This window comes from Syzygium oleosum, unplaced genomic scaffold (genome assembly GCF_021117445.2).
Source record: "Syzygium oleosum isolate NSW1041296 unplaced genomic scaffold, Sole_v2.1 Sole_v2.21, whole genome shotgun sequence".
Taxonomy (NCBI): domain Eukaryota; kingdom Viridiplantae; phylum Streptophyta; class Magnoliopsida; order Myrtales; family Myrtaceae; genus Syzygium; species Syzygium oleosum.
This window is the reverse complement of record NW_026607505.1, coordinates 4,891,814-4,918,634: the sequence shown is the minus strand read 5'-3', so window position 1 is coordinate 4,918,634 and position 26,821 is coordinate 4,891,814. Positions and strand designations below refer to the sequence as shown.

General features: G+C 41.9%; 4 protein-coding genes across 9 annotated transcripts; 2 read left to right on the top strand and 2 right to left on the bottom strand.

Annotated features, from left to right (window-relative positions):
* Positions 1-464: 464 nt before the first annotated feature.
* Positions 465-6,407, bottom strand: LOC115671087 (G-protein coupled receptor 1). Its single transcript, XM_030592565.2, has 9 exons — positions 6,007-6,407; positions 4,921-4,952; positions 4,670-4,839; positions 3,440-3,534; positions 2,787-2,888; positions 2,637-2,693; positions 2,044-2,187; positions 1,475-1,545; positions 465-962 (listed from the first exon to the last, which is right to left on the bottom strand). Exons 1-9 carry the CDS (start codon positions 6,205-6,207, stop codon positions 854-856), a joined length of 981 nt encoding a protein of 326 aa, XP_030448425.1. The 5' UTR covers positions 6,208-6,407; the 3' UTR covers positions 465-853.
* Positions 6,408-7,052: 645 nt separating this feature from the next.
* On the bottom strand, positions 7,053-9,397 carry LOC115671296 (serine/threonine-protein kinase RIPK). Its single transcript, XM_030592829.2, has 5 exons — positions 8,610-9,397; positions 8,376-8,511; positions 8,080-8,216; positions 7,803-7,926; positions 7,053-7,661 (listed from the first exon to the last, which is right to left on the bottom strand). The coding sequence occupies exons 1-5, from the start codon at positions 9,060-9,062 to the stop codon at positions 7,351-7,353; spliced, it is 1,161 nt and encodes a 386-aa protein (XP_030448689.2). The 5' UTR covers positions 9,063-9,397; the 3' UTR covers positions 7,053-7,350.
* Positions 9,398-13,614: 4,217 nt separating this feature from the next.
* Positions 13,615-18,982, top strand: LOC115671260 (fatty-acid-binding protein 2). Of its 6 annotated transcripts, none has more exons than XM_030592775.2 (11): positions 13,615-13,938; positions 14,548-15,090; positions 15,186-15,408; positions 16,693-16,768; positions 16,869-16,971; positions 17,123-17,191; positions 17,615-17,651; positions 17,735-17,809; positions 17,995-18,046; positions 18,371-18,415; positions 18,545-18,982. In XM_030592775.2, the coding sequence occupies exons 2-11, from the start codon at positions 14,606-14,608 to the stop codon at positions 18,640-18,642; spliced, it is 1,263 nt and encodes a 420-aa protein (XP_030448635.1). In that variant the 5' UTR covers positions 13,615-13,938; positions 14,548-14,605; the 3' UTR covers positions 18,643-18,982. The 6 variants fall into 6 exon arrangements, with proteins under 6 accessions (XP_030448635.1, XP_056176918.1, XP_056176919.1 ...); XM_030592777.2 differs by lacking the exon at positions 13,615-13,938 and adding an exon at positions 13,960-14,320; XM_030592776.2 differs by lacking the exon at positions 13,615-13,938 and adding an exon at positions 13,961-14,150.
* A 130-nt stretch (positions 18,983-19,112) lies between these two features.
* Positions 19,113-23,129, top strand: LOC115671259 (endoglucanase 16). The gene is made up of 8 exons (XM_030592774.2): positions 19,113-20,246; positions 20,435-20,647; positions 20,938-21,138; positions 21,269-21,346; positions 21,641-21,790; positions 21,892-22,000; positions 22,197-22,360; positions 22,615-23,129. The coding sequence occupies exons 1-8, from the start codon at positions 20,031-20,033 to the stop codon at positions 22,939-22,941; spliced, it is 1,458 nt and encodes a 485-aa protein (XP_030448634.1). The 5' UTR covers positions 19,113-20,030; the 3' UTR covers positions 22,942-23,129.
* The last annotated feature ends 3,692 nt before the right edge of the window (positions 23,130-26,821 follow it).

Genomic DNA, 26,821 nt, shown 5'->3' with positions numbered 1-26,821 from the left:
GAAGTCACCCAGTTTGAGGATTCTCATGCTCAAAAGACTGCAATTTTTCCATGTCGGGCGCGAAGGAGGAGAAAGTCTGGAACGGGAAATTCGAGTCGAGCATTGATGAAATGTGGAGTGTCGGTTCTGGCATGGGTTTGGCTGTTCAATAATGCGACGGGCCCGAACGCGTGGCTTTGTATTTAAGCTAAGCGTGGGAAAGTAACGTCCCGTTTTGCTATTCTCATTGACTCCACTTACCCCAAAGGTTTGATGATGTAAACTGCGTGCGACAAAGCAAACTCTCAATTCACGACAAGCGAGCGGCTTCTTCCTAAGGTGGGAAACTCCGTTCGCCATGCTCGAATTCCCGAATGCTTCGTTGTGACGGGTGATGAATTTGATTTCGATTCTTTGTGAAGATGAACCGATTGGCAATCGAGCTACGTACATTGATTTGCTATGTCCAAAAGCCGGAAAAAAGAAGAGAAAAATGATGCAGTTACTCTGATCATGTCAGTGTACGGAAACGTACCATGCGGTCCGGCGATCAGTCCGTCGTGGAAAGAATATATTCTATACAAATCAACCTACAAAACGGGGAACCGAAACCCGAGTCCCTCTAGCAGCAGAAAAAAATCGCTTCTATTGTACAAGATTGCGGCTACCGGTTGCTGATTGGCGACACTACCCCCTTCGTCACAAAAAAATTACTAGGTGTTTCATTAGAAAAAGAAGTAAGAAACGGTCCAATCTCACGAGCGTCTACCGGAACTTCGGATCAGTCAGATGAGGGTTATCAAAAGCGGTAGCTCCATGGCTTACTCAATCACTTCACCTTGTCGAAGAAGATGGGCATATAATTTTGAAATCGTCAGTGCGGATCTTGGATTTTCAGTGACACTAGCTCACTCTCTTGCTGTTGGTTTCTGATCCTTGAACTGTTGGGCAACCATGGCCTAATCGTCTCCGGCCAGATTACTCTGCAAATGGAGATGCAGCCATTTACAGGAATTAATTTTCTTGCTAATCACAAAAACAGCATAATAGATTCAACAAAAGACGAGCAGCAACCGCTGTACCTATAGTATCGACATGACGCAAAGTAGGACGTTTCCCAGTTTAAACCCATATATTTCCAAAGTACCTTTTCCAAATGCAACATGGATATCAAATTACCCCGGCCCGCCGATTTCTACTACAAGATAAATTACCTCACCTATGAATTGTTAATGGACGCCCCTTTTGTCCCACTACTGATATTAGACTAACGTTTGAGTTCGACCAAACAATCGATTGCTTTGTGGTTTTTCTTATGTAAATTTTATAGGCATGAGCCATACTTCAAAGATCAGCTCCCAGGCTGTTTAGAAAAGCATTGTGAAGTCCGTCGAGAGATAATGTTAAGATTAGAAAGCAGGAGATACAACTTATTTCCGAAAAAATAAGTGATGAGGACTTGTTGATGGCCAAAAGAAGAGTGACAAGGACTTACAGATCCAATCTCTCGCGAATCGCCCGTCGCACCGAAGAATTCAGGCCATATGCTATTGAGTTGAACAGGCCCTAAATGAAAAAGGGAAAAAAAGAACTGATTCACTTTGCTGTTTATCATAGAAAATCAAAAGATGACTTCCCCTTTAGAGGCAGGCCATTCTGTTAATGTTATCAGCAATTCACCGCTTTGACATGCAAAACAAGGTTATACAAAAACCTTGGAAGTAACTACATCTTGATCATTGGACCACTCCATCTCAGAAACATCGAACTTTTTGTTATGGTTAAGCCTATGAGTGCTCATTTAAGAGAGGAGATTATTCAGGGCAGTTAAACATAGAGTGCAAATCTATGTCCAAAAAAAAAAAACATAGAGTGCAAATCTTAATTTAGCTCTCTCATAGTGCGGAAGTCTTTCCAGTCATGCATTCCCAGATTTCATTAAATAGATAAAGAAACTTCCTATGAGCAGTCTTGTCCCAAAACCTTGAACAAACCCCACATATTATCTACCAAGTATTAATTCAAACAGCAAATCGAGTCAAGCTTAAGGCCGATGAGGATTACCATCAGAGCAGCAGTGCCAACATCAAGAAGAGACAGCCAAAAAATCTTATGTCCAGGTTCAATGAAGTCATGTATGCGATTGATTGTACCAAAAGTCCACGATCCTATCAGAATGAGCGGGTAATATCCCCACCTGTTCAAAGCCTGTGAAGTACATGAAGCATGATGCGGAAGACATATCGCGCACATCAGTTTTCCATTTAATCAAATGATTGCAGGATAAAATATGAAACGGTCATCACAAGACATGAATTTAGGAAAGGGAAAACATCAAGCAAAGAATTTATGTTCGATGATTATTTCCTTACATTTTGACTCTCATCAACAATGTTCAAAACGGTAAAGAACAGGTAAAGCAACTGGGCTCTCGATAATCTAAATACAGGTGAAGCCACTCACTTTCCTAGCTAGAGAAATGGTAATGAACAGATCTGCACAGTTTGGGAACACTTTTAACGACATAATAAGGCTAAGTGAAATCTCATATATATGGAAAGAATGGTCCAAGGGTAGATGTCTATTAGCACATTCGATTCCTCTAGACTGTTTAAGCCCTGCCAAGCATCTACATCTAATTGCCATGTACAGCATACCTTCATATCAGGTCTTGCATCTGAGTGGTATGCTCGATCTGACATGCCAACTGCCATCTACGTATTTCAAAAGGAGCATTAGTCAGTAGTCTGTGCTAAACATAAATGTTGCTACTTTCCTAAATAATATATGTACACATATGTACATACACGTGTGGCATTGTTTAACATGCGTATCACTTGAAAGTATGAAAAACCATTATAAAGGATGGCTCCCCAGAGTGGCGCGTAAAACGTAATGAAGTGGACTGCCTGCAGCCAAAAGAGGAGAGGTGTCAAATGTATGCAACACTAAGATTTTTGAAGGACTATAGAACTCTCAGGCTTCTCCATTACTACAGATGCCTTAAAAATCTGAAGTTTAATAATGCGCAAGTCTCAAATTATACATAATACCGCCAAATAGTAAATGAAACATATTAACTATATCTAAAAATCTGCCACAGCATATATGGGGAGTATGCCTCATCTGCCAGATATGACAATGATTTCAACTTTTCAAGGACAACTGCAATAATAGAGGAGAAAGATTGAGCTTTGGATGCATTTGCTTGAATTCCTAACTTTTAGTGCCCATTTTCTATATCTGTAGATATATAAGGACCCAGGACTGCTGTTTCCAAAACCAGTAAGATGGTCAAATTGAATCTAGCATTCTTCACTTTATCTTCGTATAGGAAAGAGAGCCCTTCCAGTAAAAAATTGTTTGGGCAATTGAATGGTTGTATTTACAAGGCAAGGAAAAAAAAAACTTAGAAAAGGCAATATTGTGATAGAACAAATGAATGTCCTTGAAAGCTTGCCTTCCCTGTGCGCCCCGTTTGTGACCAACACCATGCACCTAAATTTCTGTGATCATTGCCAATAGAGCGTATGACCGTCATAACCAAAGATGTGCCTGACACAATAAAACAAACAGAAATATGAGCTCCTATACAGGTTCATCACAGCAGCAAAGACTGAGAGAAGTTCAAGTATGTCTTCAGCCTACTAGAACCACACAGATTTATTCCTTTCTTCCAATTTCTTAGTTGAAGCTTCACTAATGTGCTGCAGTAGAGAGTAGAACAGTTACATGAACTACATCATCCACTCATATTCTGCTCCATCTATTAATTTCTTTGTTCGATCTTCATCTATATCCTCACTGGTACTTAAAAGTTATTTGAGCCATGCCATACACTCATTATGGCAAAATATGGCAAGTTAACTGGAAGCTGAGCTTCACTGCAGCAACACCATTGAACAAATTATATGCTCCCTCAACAACAATGAAATAAGTTATCCTAGACATCAGCTTTACAAAGCCCACTTTACCAGCCAAAGAAAGTTGGCCTCCATATTATACTACTTCCAACTGTAAGTCAGAGAATTTGACTTACAACAACAAACCAAAACTACTTGACATAGCAACCCTACTCAGTTACTCGATTTTTAAAACTATCCTTCTGCCAAGCATCTTGCCCCCCAAAATGAACCATTCTAAGTTGGAGGAGACCTTTCCCTATACTTTCCCCGGTTCTTTCGTTAGCTGCTACTTCAGGGCTCTATGCAATGGGTGGTCAGATCGCATCCCTTCTACGTGGCACGGGTCATCAAAGAGGATGTAGGAGAACCACCAAAAGCACCTAAGCTAGCTAGGATTTTCTATAAAAAAAAAAGTATTCTCGTCTCTTCCCTCCATTCCAATTGAAATGTCAAAAACATTGTCTCTAGGAAGTTTAAGGAATATGTCAGGCACTCCCAAACTGATTAAAAATAGTAATGGTCCTGCCAAATCCTGTAAATGCTTCTGAAGGGGCAATGCACCAATTGCTACATTCATAGAATAGAAGAATTACTTGGCAGCCAATCAGTATTTCATGCTGAAGACAGAGGAAAGAGATCTTTTTGACAAAATCTGTACCTTTTCTAACAAAAACCATAGTGCAGACATATGTGCAAAGAAACATAGTCACAGTTTCTGGCCAAATAAGTCTCAGCAAGCCACTAAAAATCTGTCAGTCTCAACATTGAAGGTCATAAGTCCATACCCCATACATATAAGTGAAACATAGCCTCCAAATCTTCAACATCGGTTTTGTGTCTAACAACAGTTCGGTGAAGAGTGAATGCAATCACTGTTGTCCAAAGAAAGGATGCCACACAAAAGAAGTGGGTGGTATAGCCCTGAGCATAACAGAAGAATCCTTTGGATGGATCACTGCAATAAAACCACAACATCTAAGGTGATGCACTAGATAAAACAAATAAAAATTTAAATAGGCAAACATGGGTAGCTCACCCAATTATGTTGAAGAAACTGCAAAGCATATCCTGCGCACAAACATCATGCTATAGGTTAGAACAAGTGCGGGCTTATTGCCTTCAAATCATGATGAAATCAAAAATAGATTTCCCTGTAAAATTTCCCTACTCTCATACTAGGAAAACACACAAGAGTTTATCGTATCTTCCGCAGACAAGCATATAGAAGTGAGGGCATAGCAGTTGACATTGGATCAAAGCAGGACCACATTGTCGTAAAGTAAGCAAACTTCAGTTGGCTTGGCACCCTCGCTAAATAGACTCAGTAAAAGAGATATCACTTGCATTCGGTCAAGGGAAAAGCAGATCGTAATCATCGAATCAAATGTGGGGTGGCCGCCTCTCCAATACATCTGACCCTTCTACTTCAGTGTCGCAAAGATAATCACCGCATACGCATCTAGACCCGACGGACAGCATTTTATCTAAACACACACCAAAATATCTTGCATCGAACTGTGTCCTTTTCGAAAAATAGCATTCATTGCCTTTCTAGTCACATACATGCCAAACTACAAAGTCAAATCACTAGACCGCACGAAATTTGAGCTCTACTTTTTGTACCTCAGGGACATGAACCTTAAAATGATGTCAAAGCTCGGAGTCACGAACAAGAGAAAAAATTACGATTCGAACGCTAAAATCTCATAAGCCTCCGCCACACCTAAAATTCAACCATCACGCTCACTGGACTGTCTTCCACAAAGCCTCAAACGAAACACAGGCGTTCCCCTCTCTCATCGAATCCCGTACTCAACCGCTACTACCACCGGAACAAACTCGAAAAAACAAAGCCGCACGCTTCGAAACGAAAAAGGCAAAATGCTCATCTAGCTAACTCGCGAGATCTAACTGGAACACAACCACTTCACTCCCCTCACTCAGATCGAACCTCAATTCCGTTATGCGCGAACCTCCCCAACCGAACAAACCGGAGGAAATTCGAGACACGAAACTGAGGAAAAGCAGCCCCGAGCTCTTCCAGAGAGCACAGACCCGGGGGGAAAAGGGGAAGGGCCAAAAAAAAAGAGAGAGAGAAATGGCGGCGGCAGGAGGGGCTTACGGAGAGGGCGAGGTAGAAGACGAGCTTGAAGGAGAACTTGCGGAGCTCCTTGAAGAGGACGTAGCAGAGGACGATGAAGCCGGAGCCCAGGAGCGAGAAGCTCGACGCCACCGCGTTCACCGACGTCAGGATCTCGCGATCGTGCAGGCTCAGGTTCCCGCCCGCCGCCGCCGCCGCCGCCGCTTGCCCCGCGCTCACCATCTCTCTCCCTCCCTCCCTCTCTCTCTCTCTCTCTGTGATCAGTGATCTCGAGGCCTTTTCCTTTTCCCGGAATTTGGGTTTTTTCCGGGAAAACGAGAGAGAGAATGTCGAAGCGGCAGCGCAGCAGGTGGTGGTGGGGCTCGAGTGCTGAATTGCTCTGGGAAAATTTTCCAGGAATTGTTGATACGATGTGCGGAACTCGCAACCGAAATTAGTTAGTTACAAAAAAAAAAAAAGAAGGAAATTATCTGGAAATTGGTCGAATAATTTTCGGCTGATGAATTGTTTTTAGTTTTTTAGTTCCTTATTTTAACATGAAATTCATTGATTGTCACCGCTTGTTCTCGTGTGATAATCGAAAGAAATTATATTGTATATGGTTTTTGTTGGTCGGCATTTGTGATTTTGAAAGGCTTTTAGGCATTTTTTTTCCCTTAAATGGGAGCCAAATTGTGCGAATGAAAAAGCTGAAGAAAGTCAAAAAATTTAAAAAATTTTCAAATATTTCAAATAGATCCGGTCAGCAATTGTCCACATATTTTCACCTTCTTTACAGTTTAAAATGTTAATCTTTTAATTAGTTTATTCATGCTTTCCTCTTTTGCCTTAAGAGCTAAGTTTTTCTGTTGCAAGAAATAAAGATAATAATAAAAAGACTGAAGTCTGTGCTTTAGGGATCTTTCTTGATTTCTCGAGAGATTAATCAAAACATTCAATCGAAGAAATAGAGATTTATTAAATTACTGCTCGAAAACAGCAAACGATAAGTCATCGCATCATCAAATAAGAAATGCGTATAATTTACTTTACTATTTTTCAGAATAAACGAATAAATATTGCCGATTTATTCGGAAAATAAGACTTGCAATTCATTCATCCATAAAAATGATCATGTGGAATGATCATAAACCTAAACAAATAAAACCTAATTAAATAAATAAAAATGCAAACATTGTGCTGAAAACCCAGAAAGGGGAAGACATCAGTTCAGGACTGCAACGTGTCTGAAGCAAACCTGATCATCGTATCCTATACTGTTTGTGTTTCTATACATGTCGGAGACCAATCAGGTACCACCTTGTACTCTTAAATAGTTGACTACAAGATTCCTTCCATGCAAATTTCGATCCCTTCACTTGTTTTTCACTTTGCTTGGAGAAGTTCCAGGACCCTGACCAGCTGACTCATCCTGGGCCTCTTGCTGGAGTCATGGCTGAGGCACTTGTAGGCCAGCATGGCCACCACCTGAGCCCCGTTAGCGCAGAACCGCCCCTCGAGCCTTGGGTCCATGATGTCGTTCTCGTGCTTGCTCAGGTCCTTCAGCATCGGCCTTGCCCACTCCGCGAGGTCCTGCTCTCGCCGGGGCCGCGTCTTGTCCATCACCATCTTGCCCGTGAGGAGCTCCAGCAGGACCACCCCGAAGCTGTACACGTCACTCATCATCGTCAGGTGACCTGCAAGTGGGGTTTGATTAACACGTTTGCGACTGTATTAGCGAGAAGCGACATTATGCAGCCGCTGGAAATCTAAGTTGTTAGGCTATAGCTGTGTTGCTGAAGGAAAGAAGTCAGCGTGGAAGAGAACACGAGGCGCACCTGTCAGGATGTACTCGGGGGCTGCATAGCCCGGGGTGCCCATGATTCGTGTCGAGATGTGCGTGTTGTCTCCTTCTGGACCATCCTTTGCCAGGCCGAAGTCTGACAATTTAGCCGTGTAGTCCTTCGAACAAATAGAAGCTCGAGTTTATTTAGTGTTATGCAGTTATATCAACAAGACTCCCACCATCATGCAATCACAGGACTCTAATAGTCTCTTTCTTCTTATGAAGAATGCGGTTTTAAGTTCATTGAGGGAACTAGGAGAGATGCTTACCAAGTCCAGCAATATATTTGAAGCTTTGAAATCCCGGTATATCACCGGTCTATCTGCTTCGTGAAGGAAAGCCAGGCCTTTGGCAGCTCCTAGAGCAATTTTCATCCTGACCGACCATGGCAGGGCCGGGGAACAATCTTCGTATCGACCAAGAAAAAAATTTGGGAATTAATCACTGGTTGGTACGAATCGCATCACAGCATAAGCATACACAGTTTTATGTGCTATATTATCGAATGTGGTCATTTTGCGGGTTAAACAAAAGCCGAGACAGGACTTCTGTTAAGGCAACATACTATTGAAGAGGAGATTTTCTAAGCTCCCTTGCTCCATGTACTCGTAGACTAGGAGTCGGTGCTCGTCCTCGCAACAGCACCCGATCAATTTGACGAGATGCGGATGCTGGAGTTGTCCAAGGAAAATTATTTCCGCCTGTGACAGCACAAGCTTGGCCAAATGAAAAGGGAGTTCATGATCACCTAAAACATTCATTTGTGCAAGGCAAAGAAGAGTTAATTGCAGAGTCAGACCAGCCACTCCTTGTGGCCTTGCCACCCGGTCAAGTTCAGCAGCTTCACAGCCACAGCTCGAGCCTCCAGTCCAGGCCTAAGCGTGTCAGCAACAAACCCTTTGTGCACTCGCCCGAACCCGCCCTCGCCAAGAAAATTGCTCCACGAGAAGTCACTGGTCGCTGCTCTCAGTTCCGCCAGTGTGAATACGTGAAGATTGGAGCTGACGAGACAAACTGAGAGATTATGGACGGAGACCTGCAAGCTCGGGTTACAAACATCTGTGAGGGATACCCGATCAATGTGGCCCTGCTTTGTGGCTGGTTCGTCCCTTTTGGGCCGAGAAGTCCTGGTTTTGTAGCAGCCAAAGATCATAGATTTCCAGGTTATGTTCTTCAGTGTCATCATCATGCACGACCAATCCTGCAAAAGGAGATTAAAATTTGATTCACCGATGATGCGAAGTGAGAGCATTTATAGGTTAATGCTTGAGATGAGCATGTAGCTACATGGAAGGATCATATACTCGTATATTATTCAAACGGCTCTTCCTTGGGCCCCCAGAGCTGATGAAATGAAGGGGGTGATTGGAAGACTCCAGGAGACTACCAATAGGATGCTCCTTACTTGCATAAACAAACATATTGCCTCTTTCTTCTTTTCTTTGTTTAAGGTTTGAATGGTGGTTCGACGTCTTCACATCATTACAGCAATCATACCGGTAACACCATGACAGTTTGCTTTGCTGGTAAAGAGGAAACCGGAAGAGGAGAGAAACTGTCTGAGAATTTATCGTATATTCGCCTCAAAATTCTAGTTATGAAACTTCATTTTAAAGACTTCAAAATGCTTCTTTGTTCGCCATCAGGTATATCATCCGTGAAAGTTTTCAAAAAGCTTCTTTGTTAGCCATTATACTCAGAAAACTCCTGTCAAGTCCATTTTGAAGGCTCCAGGAATCAACCCAGGAGGTCTTCGCTTTGCTGTTTTGCAGTGCCGGTCTTCGGTTTATTGAAATCTTTAGTGTTGGTGCGCTTCTTATTTTAAGCCAAAAGAGCTTGCTCTAAGTGACAAGACGTCACGATCAGACAACAGAGCCAAAAACCAGCCGGCCTCGACCAATAGTCCGTTCTTGAATTCGCGAATAGATTGTGCCATTGTGTAGCAGTTGCAGAGGAGCGTGCCGACGACGAATAATCCAATCTTTGACCGTCTCTTTTGTGGAAACGCATTGGATGCCAGGTAATAACACGTAAACTCGGACACTTTCGTGCAGCAAACGACAATGTTTGTGCGAGCATCGAACATGAGATGGGCTTGGATCAGAACAGAGCATGTTTGCAGCTTCTGTCAAAAGTGATGTGATGTGGTTTTAGGAAACTCTTTCCCTATGTCATATCTCCAACATTCTAAGAAAGGAGCAAGCTAGGCTTAGATTATCAATGGACCAGCCGAGTCTCGTATCGGGCCTAAGCATCAACCCTAGGCCCATCCTTAACAATTCATTATTTTTCTGTACGTTAAAATAATTGAGTGGAGCGAGCTCGACCCGTTAAGAAGATTGCTTGTTTCGACTCGCCCATTATTGCCTTACTGGCCGATGGAGCATAGGGTCGCCAAGCCCTTTTGGTCGAGACCGCCTAATGTCTATCTATCTCGTAACTTGAAACCTAAAAGTCCAATCAAGATTTGGGTGTCAAGCAATTGATATAACCATTCATTATGTAACGATCCGGTTCGATAAGGGCAGGGAGTGATCGCCTAGGCCAAGGTTCGGATAAGGAGCGGCTCCTAGCAGGCTTCTAGGATGGCAAAGGAGGTGAGAATGAAACAAATTTTGCACTGAATATTAGAGACGGAGGCACCTTTTAACAAAACAAATATGCTTAGGTGGGAGCACTATCCAAATAGATAATCTCCTGCAAAAGTGTCCATCTATACGTCAAAGGATATAATCGTGAGGCTTGGTATGGAATGGGCCAAATCTAACAATGCCTCGAGTGAAGAGGTCGCATATTATCATCTCAAATCTCCTACTAAGAATTATCGAAGCCGTGCGAAGCGAGCAATAAATGAAAGGGGACAAAGCCCTCATGGTCCAACATCTCGTCCCCACATGAGGACCAGAAAAATCTGAAATGTACTCATCGAATCGTGCACGTTTGTCAGCATGTGATGTAGAAATTTTTGCCACTCCCTAAGTGCATATAATTCCAAACTATGTCCGATTGAATTGATGTCAAGACCTGACCAAAAAACATAAACATAAATAAATAATTCACGTCAAAAGAACACCGCCCAATTATTATATGGATGAATAGTTTCCACATTGTGAACATTGTGCATGGGAAGCTTCGAATGCATATGTCGTCCAGGTACATTGCCATTTTCTTCGCCATGAGTAATGTTAAATCCGATGCAAACTTACCAAACTCGAACACTTACAATATCATCTCGTTAACATGTGTGCCGATGGGGGTCATTATAGATTTTCGTCATTTCAGATGATACGAGGGATCTGAACATTCGTCCGGACTAATTTCCGCAGATGATTACTGAATAAAGCGATATACAACGAAGGATTGGCATTTATGCGACGCTCTTTGCGACTTCGAGCTGTACACGTGATTCTGCATTAGAAGATGTCGGTCGTGAATACGTTCATGCTGTGCATTTCGTAGTAGCTTCAGTTGTCCGGAGGGAGTTCCATGGTGAGATTAAAGGTTTCTAAATCATCAGGGTGTCAATGGGTTGGGTTGGGCTTTCATGATACCCGACCCAAAACCTACAAGGTCGCGCTCGACCCGATCCACTCCGAGATCCTGATCAACATATACCCTTAGAGATGGGTCGGCGTTGAAGAAGCGCCAGTAGGAGAGGACTTGGCTGTTGAAGGCATCGGAACAAAAATCAAGCCACAAACAATGACACACGAACCGCATCTGCAGCAAAAGAAGCTTCATGATTGACTTGTGAAATGGGTTTGATCTAGGGTTTGAGAACGAGGGTGATCCACGGCGAGCGGAGGGGCGATTGGGTCCGTCGCCGATTAGCTGGCTTAAATCTAGCTTGTGCAGAGAGAGAGGAGAGAGAAGGGGAGAGGAGAGAGAGGGAGATCGGCTGTTGAAATATTTGGGATGAATTCTCTTTGCTGCTCGCTCTGGCCCTAGTGGTGTCAAAAAAGCCCGCGTCGGCCGCCCGACCCGACCCTACCCTCACAATACCCACACCTAAAAACTCTACCTCAAGAAGACTGAGGCCTGATCCCGAAATACCATAAATTTTAAGGTAGGGTTGGGCTAGACCCGGTTGGCTAAGTAGCACCGACATGCGACACGCAAACACGACACGACAAGCCGACACATCATTTCTAAAAAAATAGAGAAATCCGACACGTTGGGACACGTTATATATTTAATGTATATTTTTATATATGGTTAATACTACGAAAAACCCTAAACTGGTACAGTTGTGACAATTTTATCCCAAACTATTTTTTTTACCACAAAAAACTCTAAACTGGTACACTTGTGACAATTTTACCCAAACTAATTTTTTAATATTATTTTTTATTTTTTCTTTTCTTTTCTTTTTTTCCTTAATCTTCTTCATCTTCAATTTCTGGCTGGTCGCCGGACCGGCGACCGGCCAGAGGCGGAAGCCGGCGAGTTCGAGCCTCGCCAGCGGCCGGTGGGGCCGACCTCGCCGGCTTCCCCCTCTGGCCGGTCGCCGGTCCGGCGACTAGCCAAAGGTTGAAGATGAAGAATATTAAGGAAAACAAGAAAAGAAAATAAAAAGAAAATAAAAAAATTCGAAAAAATAAAAAATAATATTAAAAAATTAGTTGAGGTAAAATTGTCACAAGTATACCAGTTCGGGGGTTTTGGTGGTAAAAAAAATAGTTCGGAGTAAATTTGTCACGAGTGTACCAGTTTGGAATTTTTTGTGGTCAAAAAAATAGTTTAGGGTAAAATTGTCACAACTGTACCAGTTTAGGGTTTTTCGTGGTATTAACCCTTTTATATATACATAATAAATGATTATTTTTATGATTATTTCAATCAAATTAATTTGATTCAAATCCATAAAAAAAAAAAGTGTCAGACGAGTGTCGGTGTCCGACACGACACGGAACCCCCTGGAGAGTGTCTGTGCTTCCTAGTCGGTTGGTGCGGGCTTTTTTAATACTCCTACTTGTGATGGTTGCTATATGCAATTTAAGAAGATACTGGCTGTCAGATTATAATAAATCCTTTCCATTGGCATTTTGTGCGATTATTTGATATATCAAGACTCTCCCCAATTACATTTTATATGTAGTCAATACGTAGTATTCTGCATAGGGAAAAATATCAAATGATACAAATGGTTCTTAAACTTTTGCCCAATATATAATGTTATCCACGAACTTTTAATTTATTCAATGTAATCCATGAACTTTAACTCAACTCGCAACATCGTTCTCGAATTTTTAATCTGTTCAACTTGATCCATAAACTTTTGATACATGTCAATTTAGTCCCTAAATTATATGAAGTTATTCAATAGTGTTCCCGAACTTGAATTAATGAAATTGTAACAATAAATATTTTTATATAGTCTAAGGACAAAATTAAATTTGTACTAAAAGTTCATGGACTACAACGAATGTATTAAAAGTTTAGAAGATACGATATTGTATATTGAACTAAAATTCATGAATCAAAAAATTCGTGAAACGATATTACACGTTGAGCTAAAATTCAAATGACTCTCGCGTCATTTTATTCCTAATGTTTAGGCTCGACCGACATCTGCAAAATTGGATGTCAAGTCAGCTACGGAATTTCTTTAGGACCGACCAAAAGAAATTAAATGACCCGACCACCGGTTCGCCACGTGGCATCGCATCGACGGGCTTGGAAGCAGAGAGAGAAAGTCGCTGGGGAGAGAGAGAGAGAGAGAGAGAGAGAGCATACAACAACAGAGACAGCATGCCAGAGGCTTTTGTCTCGTCGTCTTCCGCCGTCAACGATCTCGCAAAGCTGCGAAAAGTGGCGAGACTCGGACATCAAGAACAACCCCGGTCGAGAGGAAAACCCATTTTTAAATTAATCAAGGAAAAGTCGTTTTCTCCTCCAAAGTTCCGGCCTTTCTCCTTTCTCCATCAAGAAAAAGCTTGGAATCCCCTTTCTTTGACTTGCTCCCGTTCCGTATGCAAAGCATATTCCTTTCTCTCTCTTCTCCATCTCTCCGTGCTGGGTATTCGCTCAAGGCACGGAACGAGCGAGCCCCGTCCATCTCATGCAGCCACAACCCGAACACGCTTCTCTTTCTCTCGCCTACCCACGCGGTCGTCCGGGCGGTTCAGGTCTTTGATTCACTCTGCTCTCCCTGCTCTTTCCCATTTCCTATCGCTTTACCATTTCCCATTTTCCTGGTGAATCGATGTCATGTGAATGCCACTCGAGAGATTCGTGAAACAGCACAGATCGCCTTTCTTGTTTTTCCTTTTTCTCTTTTGCGAATAAAGGGTGTTCTTTTTCTTGGGTTTCTTGATTCTTGGAAGGGGAAACGAAGAAGGTGCTGCCTTTTTGCTCTGTTTCTTTGCGTTGTGGTCCGCTCGCATTGGATCTTCATCTGGGTTCGATTGGGATTGCTGTGATAGAGCTGGGTTGTGATCCGCTGTTGTGATTTAGGGCGCCTTGTTGTGAATGCCATCAAGAATTGCTTAAAAGAGCTTACTTCCAGAGGTTTCTTGGATCATTTTCCTGTTGCTGAGCTACAATTGTTATTGGATCCATGCGATCTCCTCTTTTGCGTAATGTGCTTTAGTGCCGTGATCATAGCATGGCCCCTAGAACTTTGCAAGTTTGACAAGTTAGCTGTGCCTCTTGGACAATTTGCTCCTCTATCAGACTCAATAGAATTATGCGCGAGAAAATACTTATATTTTTTTGATCCGATTCTGTTCATGCAGGTGAACAGATAAAAGTTTGAGGCATCCGAGTGCAGAGTTTAGTGAAATAGATCAGAGTATGAGGAAAAATCGGTTATCTTTCAAAGATTTAAACGGGGGATCGCCATATATCTTACCGACTGAGCCCTTTTTATTGCATAGTTTAGGAGGTCATATATGTTCTCGAATTAGTTCTCTTGTTGATAACTCGCTGCATCAGACAAGAAGTTTGCATGTCCCCAGAAGTGTCGCTCTTCAGGAAACTTTTCATAGCATCTCCAGGGTCTCCAATGCTATTGTCTATTGGTTCGCGAGTGGAACTGCTTCAAATTTGGGTCAGAGGATTGTGGGGAATTTACCTGGTTCAGAAAGTGGAAGTTGTAAATTTGCTACTCTAGTTAGACAAATTTCGTCTAGTGCATCGAATAAAGAATTTGTTAGCCCTGAGCTCTTTAACAAAATTGCTAGTTTCATCCTGAAACGCCTTTCCAAAGAGACGGACAAGCTCCGATCGCTTCCTATTCTCTCAATAGCTGCAGTACTTGTACCACCATTTGGCAACTTGTAAGTCATTTATGCACTTTACTTGTAGACAGAGTTGCATTTGCAATACTCTCTCTTCCTAAAAGATGGCTGCCAATTCCATTGGCCTTTTACAGATCTTCCAAGGTATTTGATGTCTTGCCGGGGAGTGCTGATGTGAGAAGTCACATGTGCCTAGATCAAAGACCCTGTGAGGTTGAGAATCGAGGATGTTCCGGGCTCTCTGTTCCAGACTTATCCTGGAAAGAACATGCAGTGGAACCTCGAACCGGCATCGAGTTCCCTATGATTCTGGATAGTATACTGGCTGGAGAGAGAAATTGCAATTTGACATCAAAGGTCAGTACTAAGCTTTTTCGCTGGCAGCTGGCATTTTGTATTCGTAGCAAATCACAGGCTGTGGGTCTCAACTAAGCATTCCGATTGGCATCCTAACTCAAGGGACTTTTTAATTGTGTGAAAGAGATTAAATTGCTCTATCTTCCTGATTCTAGCTGGCAAATGAAACTCGGTTTTGGATGATGTGACTTGGAGGTTCCTCAATTGTGAAAATCTGTTTTCCCCTGATTGCTAGAGAGCATTGGATGCAATTATTCATTGATCGTTAGTTGTTAGAGATGGAGAATGATTCTTTGAGTGTATTAGTGATTGGAGGAGTATACAATCAATGGGATTAAAGATGGTCTATGACTATAGCAGTTGCTAAAGTAACAGATTCAGGCTGTTATTAGGTGGAAAATTAAATAATGGATTAAAGAACGGTCGTAAGGTAGTTTACTTGCTTACTTGTTAGAGTGAGGCCATGATCGAATAGATAGAACTGATAGCAATTCAATGAATGTGAGTATTGGCCGCGAAGCAGATAGAATAGGTAATTGTTCCATTAGGAGCTCGTCCTATGGATATAACCATAAAGATTCCGGACCAAGCAGCAGGATAATTTTTTCAGCAATGGATGGCTATACCCAGGAGCTGCTTGGGGCTTGATCTACCTTGCTTTCGTTGGCAATAGTGCATATAATGCTCGCAAACTATTGCTCCTTGATACAACACAAAGTAGCATTGGAGAAAATGATAGAGATTGGAAGGATGGGGGAAGGAGGGGCTGTGGGCTTTGGGTTATCATCTGAATGCCCAGATTGGGATCAAAATGCTTTCACAGGACAAATGGTTTTTTAGTGGAGTGAGAAGCCTTCAGTTTTCCTCTGATCCTTGTCTCTGCTCTGATGATTACTTTTTTGACATGTCTCTGCCGAAGATTTCAATCAAAATGCTTATTAACGCCGAAAAATATGCATCCAATACATGTGGGGTTTACCTTCTACTTTAGATCCGATTTCAGAACCATATGCCACCTAGATTCATGTTCTTACCCTACAAGCTGGAGGCATTTTGTCTTTAGGCCGTTCAAGCTGTTTCTAGAGTCTTAAATACCTTCTTCTCCTTATGAAAAGTTCTCATTCTTGTCAAATGACAGTCCTCTTGGAGTTCATTGTCTTATTATTGCAATATATTCTTGATGTCAAACTTATTTTATACTGACCAAGTTTCTGCAGTTTTCTTCCTTCTGAAGAGTGCTTCGATATGCTTATTTATTCAGTTTACGGTCTGCTTGCGTTTCAGATTCTTGTAGGAACTGGGTCCAGATCTATGAAAATAATCAAGATTAAGTCTTTGAAGCTGTATGCATTTGGTTTTTGTAAGTATTTGCAGTTTTCACTTCATACTTACGTTTGTGTTTATATGTGTATATGTTGTTTTTCATTGATATGCTACTCTGCATACTTTACTTCCCCCAGATATACATCCTTACTCTGTCTGCAAGAAGCTGGGTCCAAAATATGCTTCTATGCCAATCAGTGAGGTCAATAAATGCCAGACTTTTTATCAGGATCTTCTCAGGTAGAATATGAATGGCCATGTAATTAGATGTCTAGTTTAAGATGCCAACTGCATGAACTGTGAGAGCATATGTGTGAATTGGACTACATAGAATCATATATGTGAATAGTTTGATTGTTTTCTAAATTTTTTTCCTCATGAGCTGATGCAGGGAAGACATTAATATGACAGTGAGACTCGTGGTTAATTGCAATGGAATGAAAATCAACACTGTGAGAGAGTAAGTTACATTATTTGGAACATATATGTCAATGACCATGTGAACTGTTCTTGTCAAAATATACTTTCACTTGCACCTTAATCACTCTTTCCGAGATTATATGACGTTTTTGTGTTATGGTCCGACTTTTCTGGACTAATAAATTAGCGAGGATCTGCATGGTTATATGTGAACTTAGCAGCATCATCCTTTCGCCTGCAAATGAGATAGTGGACCTGGGACGGTGGATAGTAATCTTCATGAACTAGTTTGGATTGTTTTATGTCATTAGAACCTTAGAGTAATATTGCGATTTTTAATGTTAAACGGTTCATTTTGACATGGTTATCATCAGGCGCTATTTATTTAGGCACTACTTGTCAAAACTCCTATCTGAAAATAAATCCATATTGATTGATTTATTCTTATCTTAAATTTCTACAGTGCCTTTGAGAAGTCTCTTCGAGCCCGCTTGTTAAAGGTACCAGCGATAGAATGATTCGCCCTCCATTCCATTCACATATTACAATTGCTAACACTTCTCTTTTATCTCATTTTGCTTAGACAAATCCAAACACTGACTATCATTGTCTAAGTAAATTTGGATCAATCTTCACTCACGATGTCCCATTGCCTATGGTAAATATCTCTCTCTCTCTCTCTCTCTCTCTCTCTCTCTCTCTCTCTCTCTCTCTCTCATGCACGCACGCACGCACACGGGAGCACACATGCATCACTTGCACTCACAAAATGAACATCTTCATACACACACGGTACAGTATCTATATGTCAAAGAGGTATCATCAAGTTGCGGGATTTTGCAGGGAACAACTATTGACTTTCACCGAACAGCTGATGGAAATCTAATAACTGAAAGTAAGTGATCATTCATTGAAGACTAAGAATGTAAAAAGTTCGATGTCAGTACCTGCATTTTTTGCTCTAAGTAGGGGTTGTACTTGATAACAATGTTGAAGTGCTAAACTTGAAGTGAATAAACTCCGTTGCCCATGGCAATAGCTGCAATATTTGTCAAGCAAAATTTTTTGAAATTTTTCACTCTCTATTAATTGTGCATTGTAATGTTGTTTTCCCTATAGTTCATCCTAATGGGTGTGGTGGTTTCATTGAACAAGTTTCTTCCGTTGCTTAAATTTAGTTTTTGCAAGTCCGAAGTTTTAATTAGTGTTGTATTTGCAGTTGGAGGCAACAAGGTTGGAACTGTCCAGAGTAGGGATTTGTGCAGTAAGTGGAACTCTCTTTGATCTAAATATTTGAAGTGACTTAGTTGTCATGCTCTATAATTGAGGGTGTGAAGTAGCACCTGTTGTTAAATAGTATAAATAAGTCTACAAACCATGTGTACACTTGCAGGGGCTTTCTTCGATATGTACATAGGAGATGTCCCAGTGTCTGAATTAGCAAAAGAAGAGATTGGTAAAAATGTCGCTGGCATCATAATGAGATGCTGAGCTGGTTCAGAAATTCAGCCGTTTCGTTTTCCCCACTAAATTGGGGCCAGGGCACCAGGACTGGGGACCTCTATTAGATATCCGGGTTCTATGCTGCCCTTTCTTTTCCTTTCTGTAACGGTGATAGGAATCGATGGAGTAATGTCCCATAACTTGGGAAAGACGATTCTACCTCATTCATCCCATGTATTATGGATCTTAGATTAGGATGGTTATTCGGGGATACGATCTCCCCGTTAGATTTTTGTGGCGCGTGGGGGAGAAGGGTGGGGGTAAGACAGTCGGATGCAGGGTGTAAAATGAATATAAAGTTCAATTTCTTTTGGCTCTTGCCTTTTCACTGCCAGTCTGCTGAAAATGATGCTTGGATGGTAGTGCCTGAGCAAAGACGGTCGCGTGTATCATGCAAGTTTCTTCCGGTTACCTTCTTTAATAGACGAAATGCATTACATTACTTCAGAAATCCCGGCAACTTACCACTCTAACTGCTAATTTTTCACAGTCTATTTCCAATTCAAATCGGGCACCGCCGGTTCTCTGGGTTGACAGAGGACGGTATGGAATATAAGCTTTCGACTAACAAGACCATTTAGAAGCTTTTCCTTTGAGTACTATATGCCAGGCAAGGATCAATGAACAAGTTGTGTCGATCGCCAAATGTGTTTGATTATTAGTGCTAGTACGTCCTACGGGGCGATCTTCTGGTGCGAACTGTGATCGAGAGCGGCCACACAGATTCAATGTGTCTTTAAGAAGATCAAATGGAAAAAAACCTGAAGGATAGAAAAAACACTGGTGCCAAATTGTCAAAAGAAAATTAATATCCAGGGGAATTAGTAATTCTCCACTGAGAATTTTTTTCATTTTGAGATTATGTCCATCACGCAGCAATTTGAATCATGATGCCCAAATAAGAATGTATAGACTCTCAGAAAAAACTCTCAGGAAGTATACGTTTGAGGGGTTTCTTTGTTTCCTCTCTCTTTCCTCCAAATCTGTGGAGATTGGAGCAGGTTTAGAACCTCTGAATATGCACCAACCGTAAGGAAACAAAAAATTTTGAGGGCACCTAATTACGGTCAGTCAAATTGAGTCAGCAACTCTTGTGACCCCACGTTTACCTGTGAAAAGAAGAGGCCTCTTCTTATTACCCATCCATTCAAGCACTCCATATTCTTCAATGCAAACAGAAAATAACTGACTCCTTTCTTTGTGTTCCCTCCACCAGAAACCAAACTTCCAATCCTTAAACAACAAGGCTGTTCCGAAAACTGCCTCTCTCTTCCTCTGCATTGCTCAGCAACGACAACAACAACAAAAAGTCATCCTCAAGGATATTCTCGCAATACACTTTCGTTCATAGTTTTCTCTGAATAGGTTTCTTGTTCATGGGGATACCCGTAAGAACATTGGCTGCCGTTTCGGTGGCATGGTTCGTCCTCTTCGAAGTCACTCTCGTCGCCGTTGATGCGAATTTCGATTACAAAGACGCTCTCACCAAGTCCCTCATATTCCTGGAGGCTCAGAGATCTGGAAAGCTCCCTCCGAATCACAGGCTTTCTTGGAGAGGAGATTCTGCACTTGATGATGGAAAAGAAGCAAATGTGGGTCTCTAACCTTTTCCTTTTTCGGCAATCATTAGGCATTTCGATATTCATTTGAACATTCTTTGAGCTATGATTGGTTTCCGTAACCAATGTTCTGTTGCCTCTCCGAGCCTGTTAATTGAGAATGGACATCCAAATTTGAAGTTCATCTGATTCTAGTCCCTCAAATTTTGTTCTTTTTATAGGTGGACCTTGTTGGAGGGTATTACGATGCCGGCGACAACATAAAGTTTGGACTGCCCATGGCATTTACAGTCACCACCTTGTCTTGGGCTGGTCTATTTTATCAGAAAGAGCTTCAAGCAGCCGGGGAACTGGAGAATGTCCGCTCCGCTATCAAATGGGGCACCGATTATTTTCTCAAGGCCAGTTCTAGGAAAAATCGTTTGTATGTGCAGGTTCGTTCGTGCTAAATTTGAGTACGCGCCAGAACCCTTTTTTTCGCTTCTCCCATGCAAAAGCCTGCCCCTGGAAAAGTTTATATTCATAAAAGAACATGGCGGGTTTATACATCTGCAATATGTCCGACTTGTTTCTTTCTCTGAAATAATACATAGTCTGTTGGACTCGAGAAAGATGTCCGCTTGTTCTGAATATTAAAGTTGCCATTCTTGTCAAGTTTACAAGCAGTGATTGATTGAGATTTTCTTGGTAAATAAGCAATGATGCCTGTGTTTAATGAATGAAGGTCGGAGACCCAGTACCAGATCACCAGTGTTGGATTAGACCAGAAAATATGCAGACTCCTAGGACAGTCCTGAAGATCGATGAGAGTGCTCCTGGAACAGAAATCGCTGCCGAAACTGCAGCTGCGATGGCTGCTTCTTCCATGGTCTTTAGAGGCTTCGACCGTGCATACGCTCGCCGCCTCCTCAATAAAGCCAAACTGGTACATCAATGTACATTTTCTGTTATGATCTTCCCACGCTGTGCTAGGTGCAAACCTCTAGCAGGGAGGGAATGTCCAAAGGTTCGCATTTTGAAATATGATACAAGATTTATGGCTTATGGATCTGCAGCTATTTCAATTCGCGAAGTCTCACAAAGGAAGTTTCGATGGAGAATGCCCCTTCTACTGCTCGTTCTCTGGCTACAATGTAAGCTTGCCCACTCGCTTTATCTGTTCCAATAGCTTGTTTGTTAATCTCAATCCACTGCAATCTCAACAATATCATTGACCCTCAATTTAGCCCAACGCACTCAACCTCGAACGGCGTGTGTTCTAGAACAGAACCCTCAATTAATCACATAGGTCCCTGTCATCATATGGTTAGGGACCAGTTCTATCCATGGCATGAGTACGATCGAGAAATTTCCTCTCTCTTGCTCGGGCCTTAAAATGACATAAAAAGCGACTGAATTGATGATTAACACGGAGCTGAAAATTGCAGGATGAGCTTCTGTGGGCAGCATCTTGGCTGTACATGGCCACGAGGAGAAGTGTGTACCTTAACTACATCAAAGAAGAGTCCATCAGTGCTAGTGTCACTGAATTTAGCTGGGACCTCAAATATGCGGGTGCCCAGGTTCTTCTCTCAGAGGTATTATCATCCTATGAGCCAATTCAAGAGCTTTTTCTTTTGTGGAACAGAGAAAAGTCTAGCCCATTTTCTTTATTGAGCGTTGGCCAGTGTAAATGCAGCTATACTTTAAAGGAGACCAGGGCTTAGAGAACTTCAAAACACAAGCTGACAGCTTTGTCTGCTCAATTCTTCCTGATAGCCCCTACCACCAGGTTTACATCACCCCAGGTGCAACTCTCTCTCTCTCTCTCTCTCTCTCTCTCTCTCTCTCTCTCTCTCTCTCTCTCTCGCGCACGAGATCAGTTCTGCTGTTTTCTTTAAATGTGATTGATTACACCGACTCCTTTCAGGGAGTCTCCATTAGAACTTCGCCTCAAAGTGCAATATGGCAACGTAGTAACCAGTTTTTGGGCTTCGATTTCAGGGGGCATGCTGTATTTGAGGAGTGGGGCGAACACGCAGCATGTAACTGGCACATCTTTCTTGTTCGATGTCTATGCCGACACGTTGGCCAAACACAACCAGAAAGTCATCTGCGGAGACAAACAGTTCGATGCCACGCACCTCCAGGCTTTTGCCAAGCAACAGGTACTTGCCAATTCAGCTATGCCCGGAACAAAAATCTTGGCAATATTTGCAAGTTAAAACCAAGGATTTAGACCAAGTGTTGAGCTAGAGATTCAGCTTTGACGGATCATTAGTTCATCCAAATGCCTACATAAATCAAACCCACCCAGGCTATGTCAATACCCTGAACAAACCTAAAATCAAATACGAACCATCTCTATGAAACTGCCATAAAATTGGTGTTTCTGCTTACTTCCACATTGTATTGCCCGCAGATGGATTACCTACTTGGGAATAACCCGGAAGGCAGATCATACATGGTTGGCTTCGGCAACAAACCTCCGACCCAACCCCATCACCGAGGCTCGTCCGTGCCCAAACTAGCCCTCGACGAGGTGGTGAGCTGCCCCATGAGCTTCGTGAAATGGCTTTCCCCGGACATCCCCAACGTCAACGAGCTCACCGGCGCCATCATGGGCGGGCCTGACCGCAACGACCTCTTTGAGGACAAACGCTGGATGTCGTCCATGACTGAGCCTTGCACCTACGTCAATTCCCTCGCCGTAGGCCCTCTCGCTAAGCTCGCCTCACCCCATGCATAACTAAAGACATATACCAAAGATACGTTGGTTAATTTGTTCATGCACCATGCATTCATTGATACGGCCCCGCATGCAAAAAGGTCGATCGTGGCCAATTATCGATGTAGATTTCATTCTTATGTAACTTTGACTAGCTAATTGGTTGCGCCTTTGAATTGAGGCGGTTTCGGTGGTGATTATATTTTCTCTTTGTTGTTTTACCAATCATCTCACGTTAAAATCCTCATGATCCTCCTCTGAGGGCATTCGCAAGGGACAGTGCTATAATACACCAAGGAAAAACGTCGGCATTTTGCCCCACCAGCGGCGCAACGGCGCTGCTCGTCTTATCCGCGCCCACCGTGTCGCGAGCATCCTCATTGTCCATCACTCCGCCCGACCAAACTCACATGTAGTCCTCAACCTTGCAAGCATTGATCGAGTAGTTCATCTGCGTGATTCATCTTTTATGAGATCCATGCAAGCTCCCAAGTTAGGCTCTCAACGTTGGGTACAACTTTTGATTCAATAGCTGCTTGTGCCCGTCACGTTGGCTCGTAACGGGTCGAGCGAGATCGACCCTAGTCAGTGTAGATCCGCCGTGCAGCTCATTAGGTCCGACCCGCGAGCATTCGCTGAGGCGTGGCGCGATCACTAGACACCCACCGCAAACTCCTCGCAAGAGTCGACGACAGCACGTGGTTTTTGGATCGGACACGGTGTAAAATTAGGAACATTGTCCCAACTAGCCTCAATGATTGTGTTTTGTGGAAACGAAGTTCCTCTCGCGGTTGAGATTTATCAAAAGTTTAGATTTATATATCATTTGAGTCATTATATTTTCATATAAATTGTCGTCACCCAAAACAAAAAAATCCTAGACGCATGCATGGTTGCATATGGGCTTGCGGAAAGAGCCCTTCTTGGACAATCTCAAGCTCACATCTTTGTTCGAATTCAAGATGTGTTAACAGGGCTTCTTTGCCGATTGTGTAAAACGCTTCAAACGTCTTGGGCCTCGCCTTGTTTTACAACTAAGAAAAAGAAGATGGGCTGATAACCAAAATTATAAAAGGTGAAAAGACGGAATGGTAACGGCCCCTCTCGTTCCACTTCATCATAGTGCTATATCTTCCTTGATTCGGTCTATTGTCGAAAAGGGGTGCTGTAGTTTTCATAAGGCGTTCGGCAAACGCCACGCGGGTCTCAACTACAATTGCTTCAAATCTTCGATAATAACATATAACGACTTCTAGAAAGCTACCTCACCCGGGTTTTTGAAGATATGTATTGTCGAGCATAAAAATTTTAGCACTGTACGACAAACCAACAGCTTACGGTTAGGCTACAGTTATACCAAACTGGCATTAAAACTTCAGTTGTTAATTAAAGAACAAATCTTTCGAAAATGTTGAGCATTCGAGATTCATTGATGTGACTTTCGTTTTTTCTTAACTTTGTGTAGCACTTAAAGTTGACCTAATGTTCAACACCTGAAGTATTTCAAAAGTACACAAAGTCTAGTCTATATGCACTAGGCTTGGTGTCCGGCACTTGTGTCGGACTCCAAAGTCAACTTATTCCAACGATAAGATATTCACATTTTCCACTGCCCGCTATATCTTAATCGTCGTAAAGGCAATGATGAAATATTTGTGGATTTATAGAGGTGCTGTGGACATTTTTAAAGAAAATATCAAATTCTAAATTAAATTTCAAGTTGAGGTTCGAGATAAACGAGAGAAATGTAATATTCTGTATATTACTAAACGGAGAGTACAAAGCCCACATATATAGGGTGAGAAGGCAATCAAACTTAATTACAATTAAGTTAATCTCAAAAATAGTAAAACTAAACAGTACTCCTTTCACTGATTTAAGATGACTTGAATTTGAAAGAAGTCAACTTGAGTATGGAGAAAACGCCAAGGTGGAAATGCCTTGGTGAAGACATCAGCAGTTTGTTCAACGGATGAAGTGGAGACGAGTCGAACAATGCCAAAATAAAACGACGGTCTATTTCAATATGCTTAGTGCGTTCATGAAAAACATCGTTATGTGTTATTTGGATAGCACTTTGATTGTTGTAACGAGTGACTATTACACTATTTTTATTTCTCATGTTTTCTAATAGCCATCGAGGGTCGAGGCCATAATAGCTCCGATGTCGTATCAGTAAAAGCTTGATATTCTACTCCTATACTGGAACGAGCTATAGCAGTCTATTTCTAGCTACGTCATGAGATGAGCGAGTTGCCCAAAAAGAAACAGTAGCCCATACTGGAGCAACGACCTTGAGGTTTACTAGGTTAGTTAGCATTATAATAAGCTATCAACTCCAAATGTAGAACGAACTGAAAACTGAAGACCGTGATATAATGTACCATTGTCATAGAGAAGAATTCTAAGGACTACAACAGACCAAGTAATTTGGAGCGTCATCATGTACCAGGACACACAAAGACGGTTGGAGATGAGATCTCAACATTTATACCATTTGTGCTCAATGCTATATCCAAGGAAGCAAAATGAACGGATTCATGAGGAAGATGTACAAAAAACCCCCCACCAAAGACATGAAAAAGACTGTAATTGGGGACATTATCATACAAGCGCTCATAAGGAGAAATGTTACCTAAGATAGGTGACGGAGTACAATTTATAATGTGTGCAGTAATAAGACAAGCCTCTCTCCAAAACTGTTCTGGACAAGAGGCAGACACTAGAAGAGTGTTGTAATATCCAAAATATGCCTATTTTTACATTTTGGTTGACCATTTTGCTGGGAAGTTCCTGGACAAAAACGATAAATAATAATACCATTTTGGAAGAGAAATTCAAGAAACTCAGTGTCACTATATTCCAGGGCATTTTCAGTACGATAGACCTTGATATCTTTAGAAATTGTGTTTTTATCGTGCCAACAAAATCACGATAGAAACGAGTAAGTTCATATCGATTTTTTATAAAATAAAGTTAGGCATAACGAGAATGATCATCCATATATATTACAAAATAGCACGAGCCTCCCATGGTTGGCGTTGGAGAGGGTCCTCAAATATTAGAGTGAATTAGATCAAATGGAGTATGAGAGACAAATTCACTAACATCAAATGGTAGCCATGATTTTTCCCAACTAACAAGGCGGGAAATTAAAACGTTTGTTATCAACACAACCTAAATGGCCACTTGAAATCAAAGACCTAAATCTAGAGAAGGAAGCATGACCTAATTGATAATGCCAAATTTCAGATGATTTTATGGTAGTAGAACCAGCAAAAGAATTGGGAATATTTAAGAAAACGAGCTCAAATAGATGTCGCACTCTACGGCCCGTCCCAGTGATCTGTCTTGTCTGTGAATCCTCCACATGACAACCATGAGGAGAGAAGTGAACATCAAAACTAAGTTAACACGGTTGTCCTACTGAAATCAACTTTCGGGAAAGTTTGGAAACCATAAATTTGTTAGGTAAGGATAATATGGATGTAGAAATATTTCATGAATGGCTAACTCTCATTTGGAAATTATCATTTGTGTGAACAGTATGGTTTTGACTTAAATAAATTAGAATTTGAAGTCATATGATTGCTACAAGTGGAGTAAGATATCCAAAAATAAAAATTACTTGAAGTGACAGACATAGCAGAAGGGTTAGAGGAGCTAGAGATATCAGATTCTCAGTGAATGGAACGAAGATCCTCTACGAAGAGAGCGACAAATAGTCTATTGGAAAAAGCCTCTACGGTAGCAGTTGTGTCGGATGGATTCGCATGTGACGTCGGTGGCTTTTGACAGCGCTTGAGGGTGCGTTCGGTGGTGGTTAGCGGCGAAATTTTAGTGTCCGACTCGGTTAATAGCAACGAGTTTTAGTGGTGGGAGTTTGTTTCCGAAACAACCA

Excerpts from the sequence above, each read along its gene's own strand:
- LOC115671087 (XM_030592565.2), bottom strand. The coding sequence starts at position 6,207 with ATGGTGAGCGCGGGGCAAGCGGCGGCGGCGGCGGCGGCGGGCGGGAAC. Across the intron at positions 4,953-6,006 it reads TCTTCTACCTCGCCCTCTCC|GATATGCTTTGCAGTTTCTT; the intron begins GTAAGCCCCTCC and ends GTTTGTGCGCAG. Across the intron at positions 1,546-2,043 it reads TTGGCACTGCTGCTCTGATG|GGCCTGTTCAACTCAATAGC; the intron begins GTAATCCTCATC and ends TTTTTCATTTAG.
- LOC115671296 (XM_030592829.2), bottom strand. The coding sequence starts at position 9,062 with ATGCTCTCACTTCGCATCATCGGTGAATCAAATTTTAATCTCCTTTTG. Across the intron at positions 8,512-8,609 it reads AAGGCCACAAGGAGTGGCTG|GCGGAAATAATTTTCCTTGG; the intron begins GTCTGACTCTGC and ends GTGCTGTCACAG. Across the intron at positions 7,927-8,079 it reads CAAATATATTGCTGGACTTG|GACTACACGGCTAAATTGTC; the intron begins GTAAGCATCTCT and ends ATTTGTTCGAAG.
- LOC115671260 (XM_030592775.2), top strand. The coding sequence starts at position 14,606 with ATGAGGAAAAATCGGTTATCTTTCAAAGATTTAAACGGGGGATCGCCA. Across the intron at positions 15,409-16,692 it reads ATTGCAATTTGACATCAAAG|ATTCTTGTAGGAACTGGGTC; the intron begins GTCAGTACTAAG and ends CTTGCGTTTCAG. Across the intron at positions 16,972-17,122 it reads TTTTATCAGGATCTTCTCAG|GGAAGACATTAATATGACAG; the intron begins GTAGAATATGAA and ends GAGCTGATGCAG.
- LOC115671259 (XM_030592774.2), top strand. The coding sequence starts at position 20,031 with ATGGGGATACCCGTAAGAACATTGGCTGCCGTTTCGGTGGCATGGTTC. Across the intron at positions 20,247-20,434 it reads ATGATGGAAAAGAAGCAAAT|GTGGACCTTGTTGGAGGGTA; the intron begins GTGGGTCTCTAA and ends TTCTTTTTATAG. Across the intron at positions 20,648-20,937 it reads AAAATCGTTTGTATGTGCAG|GTCGGAGACCCAGTACCAGA; the intron begins GTTCGTTCGTGC and ends TAATGAATGAAG.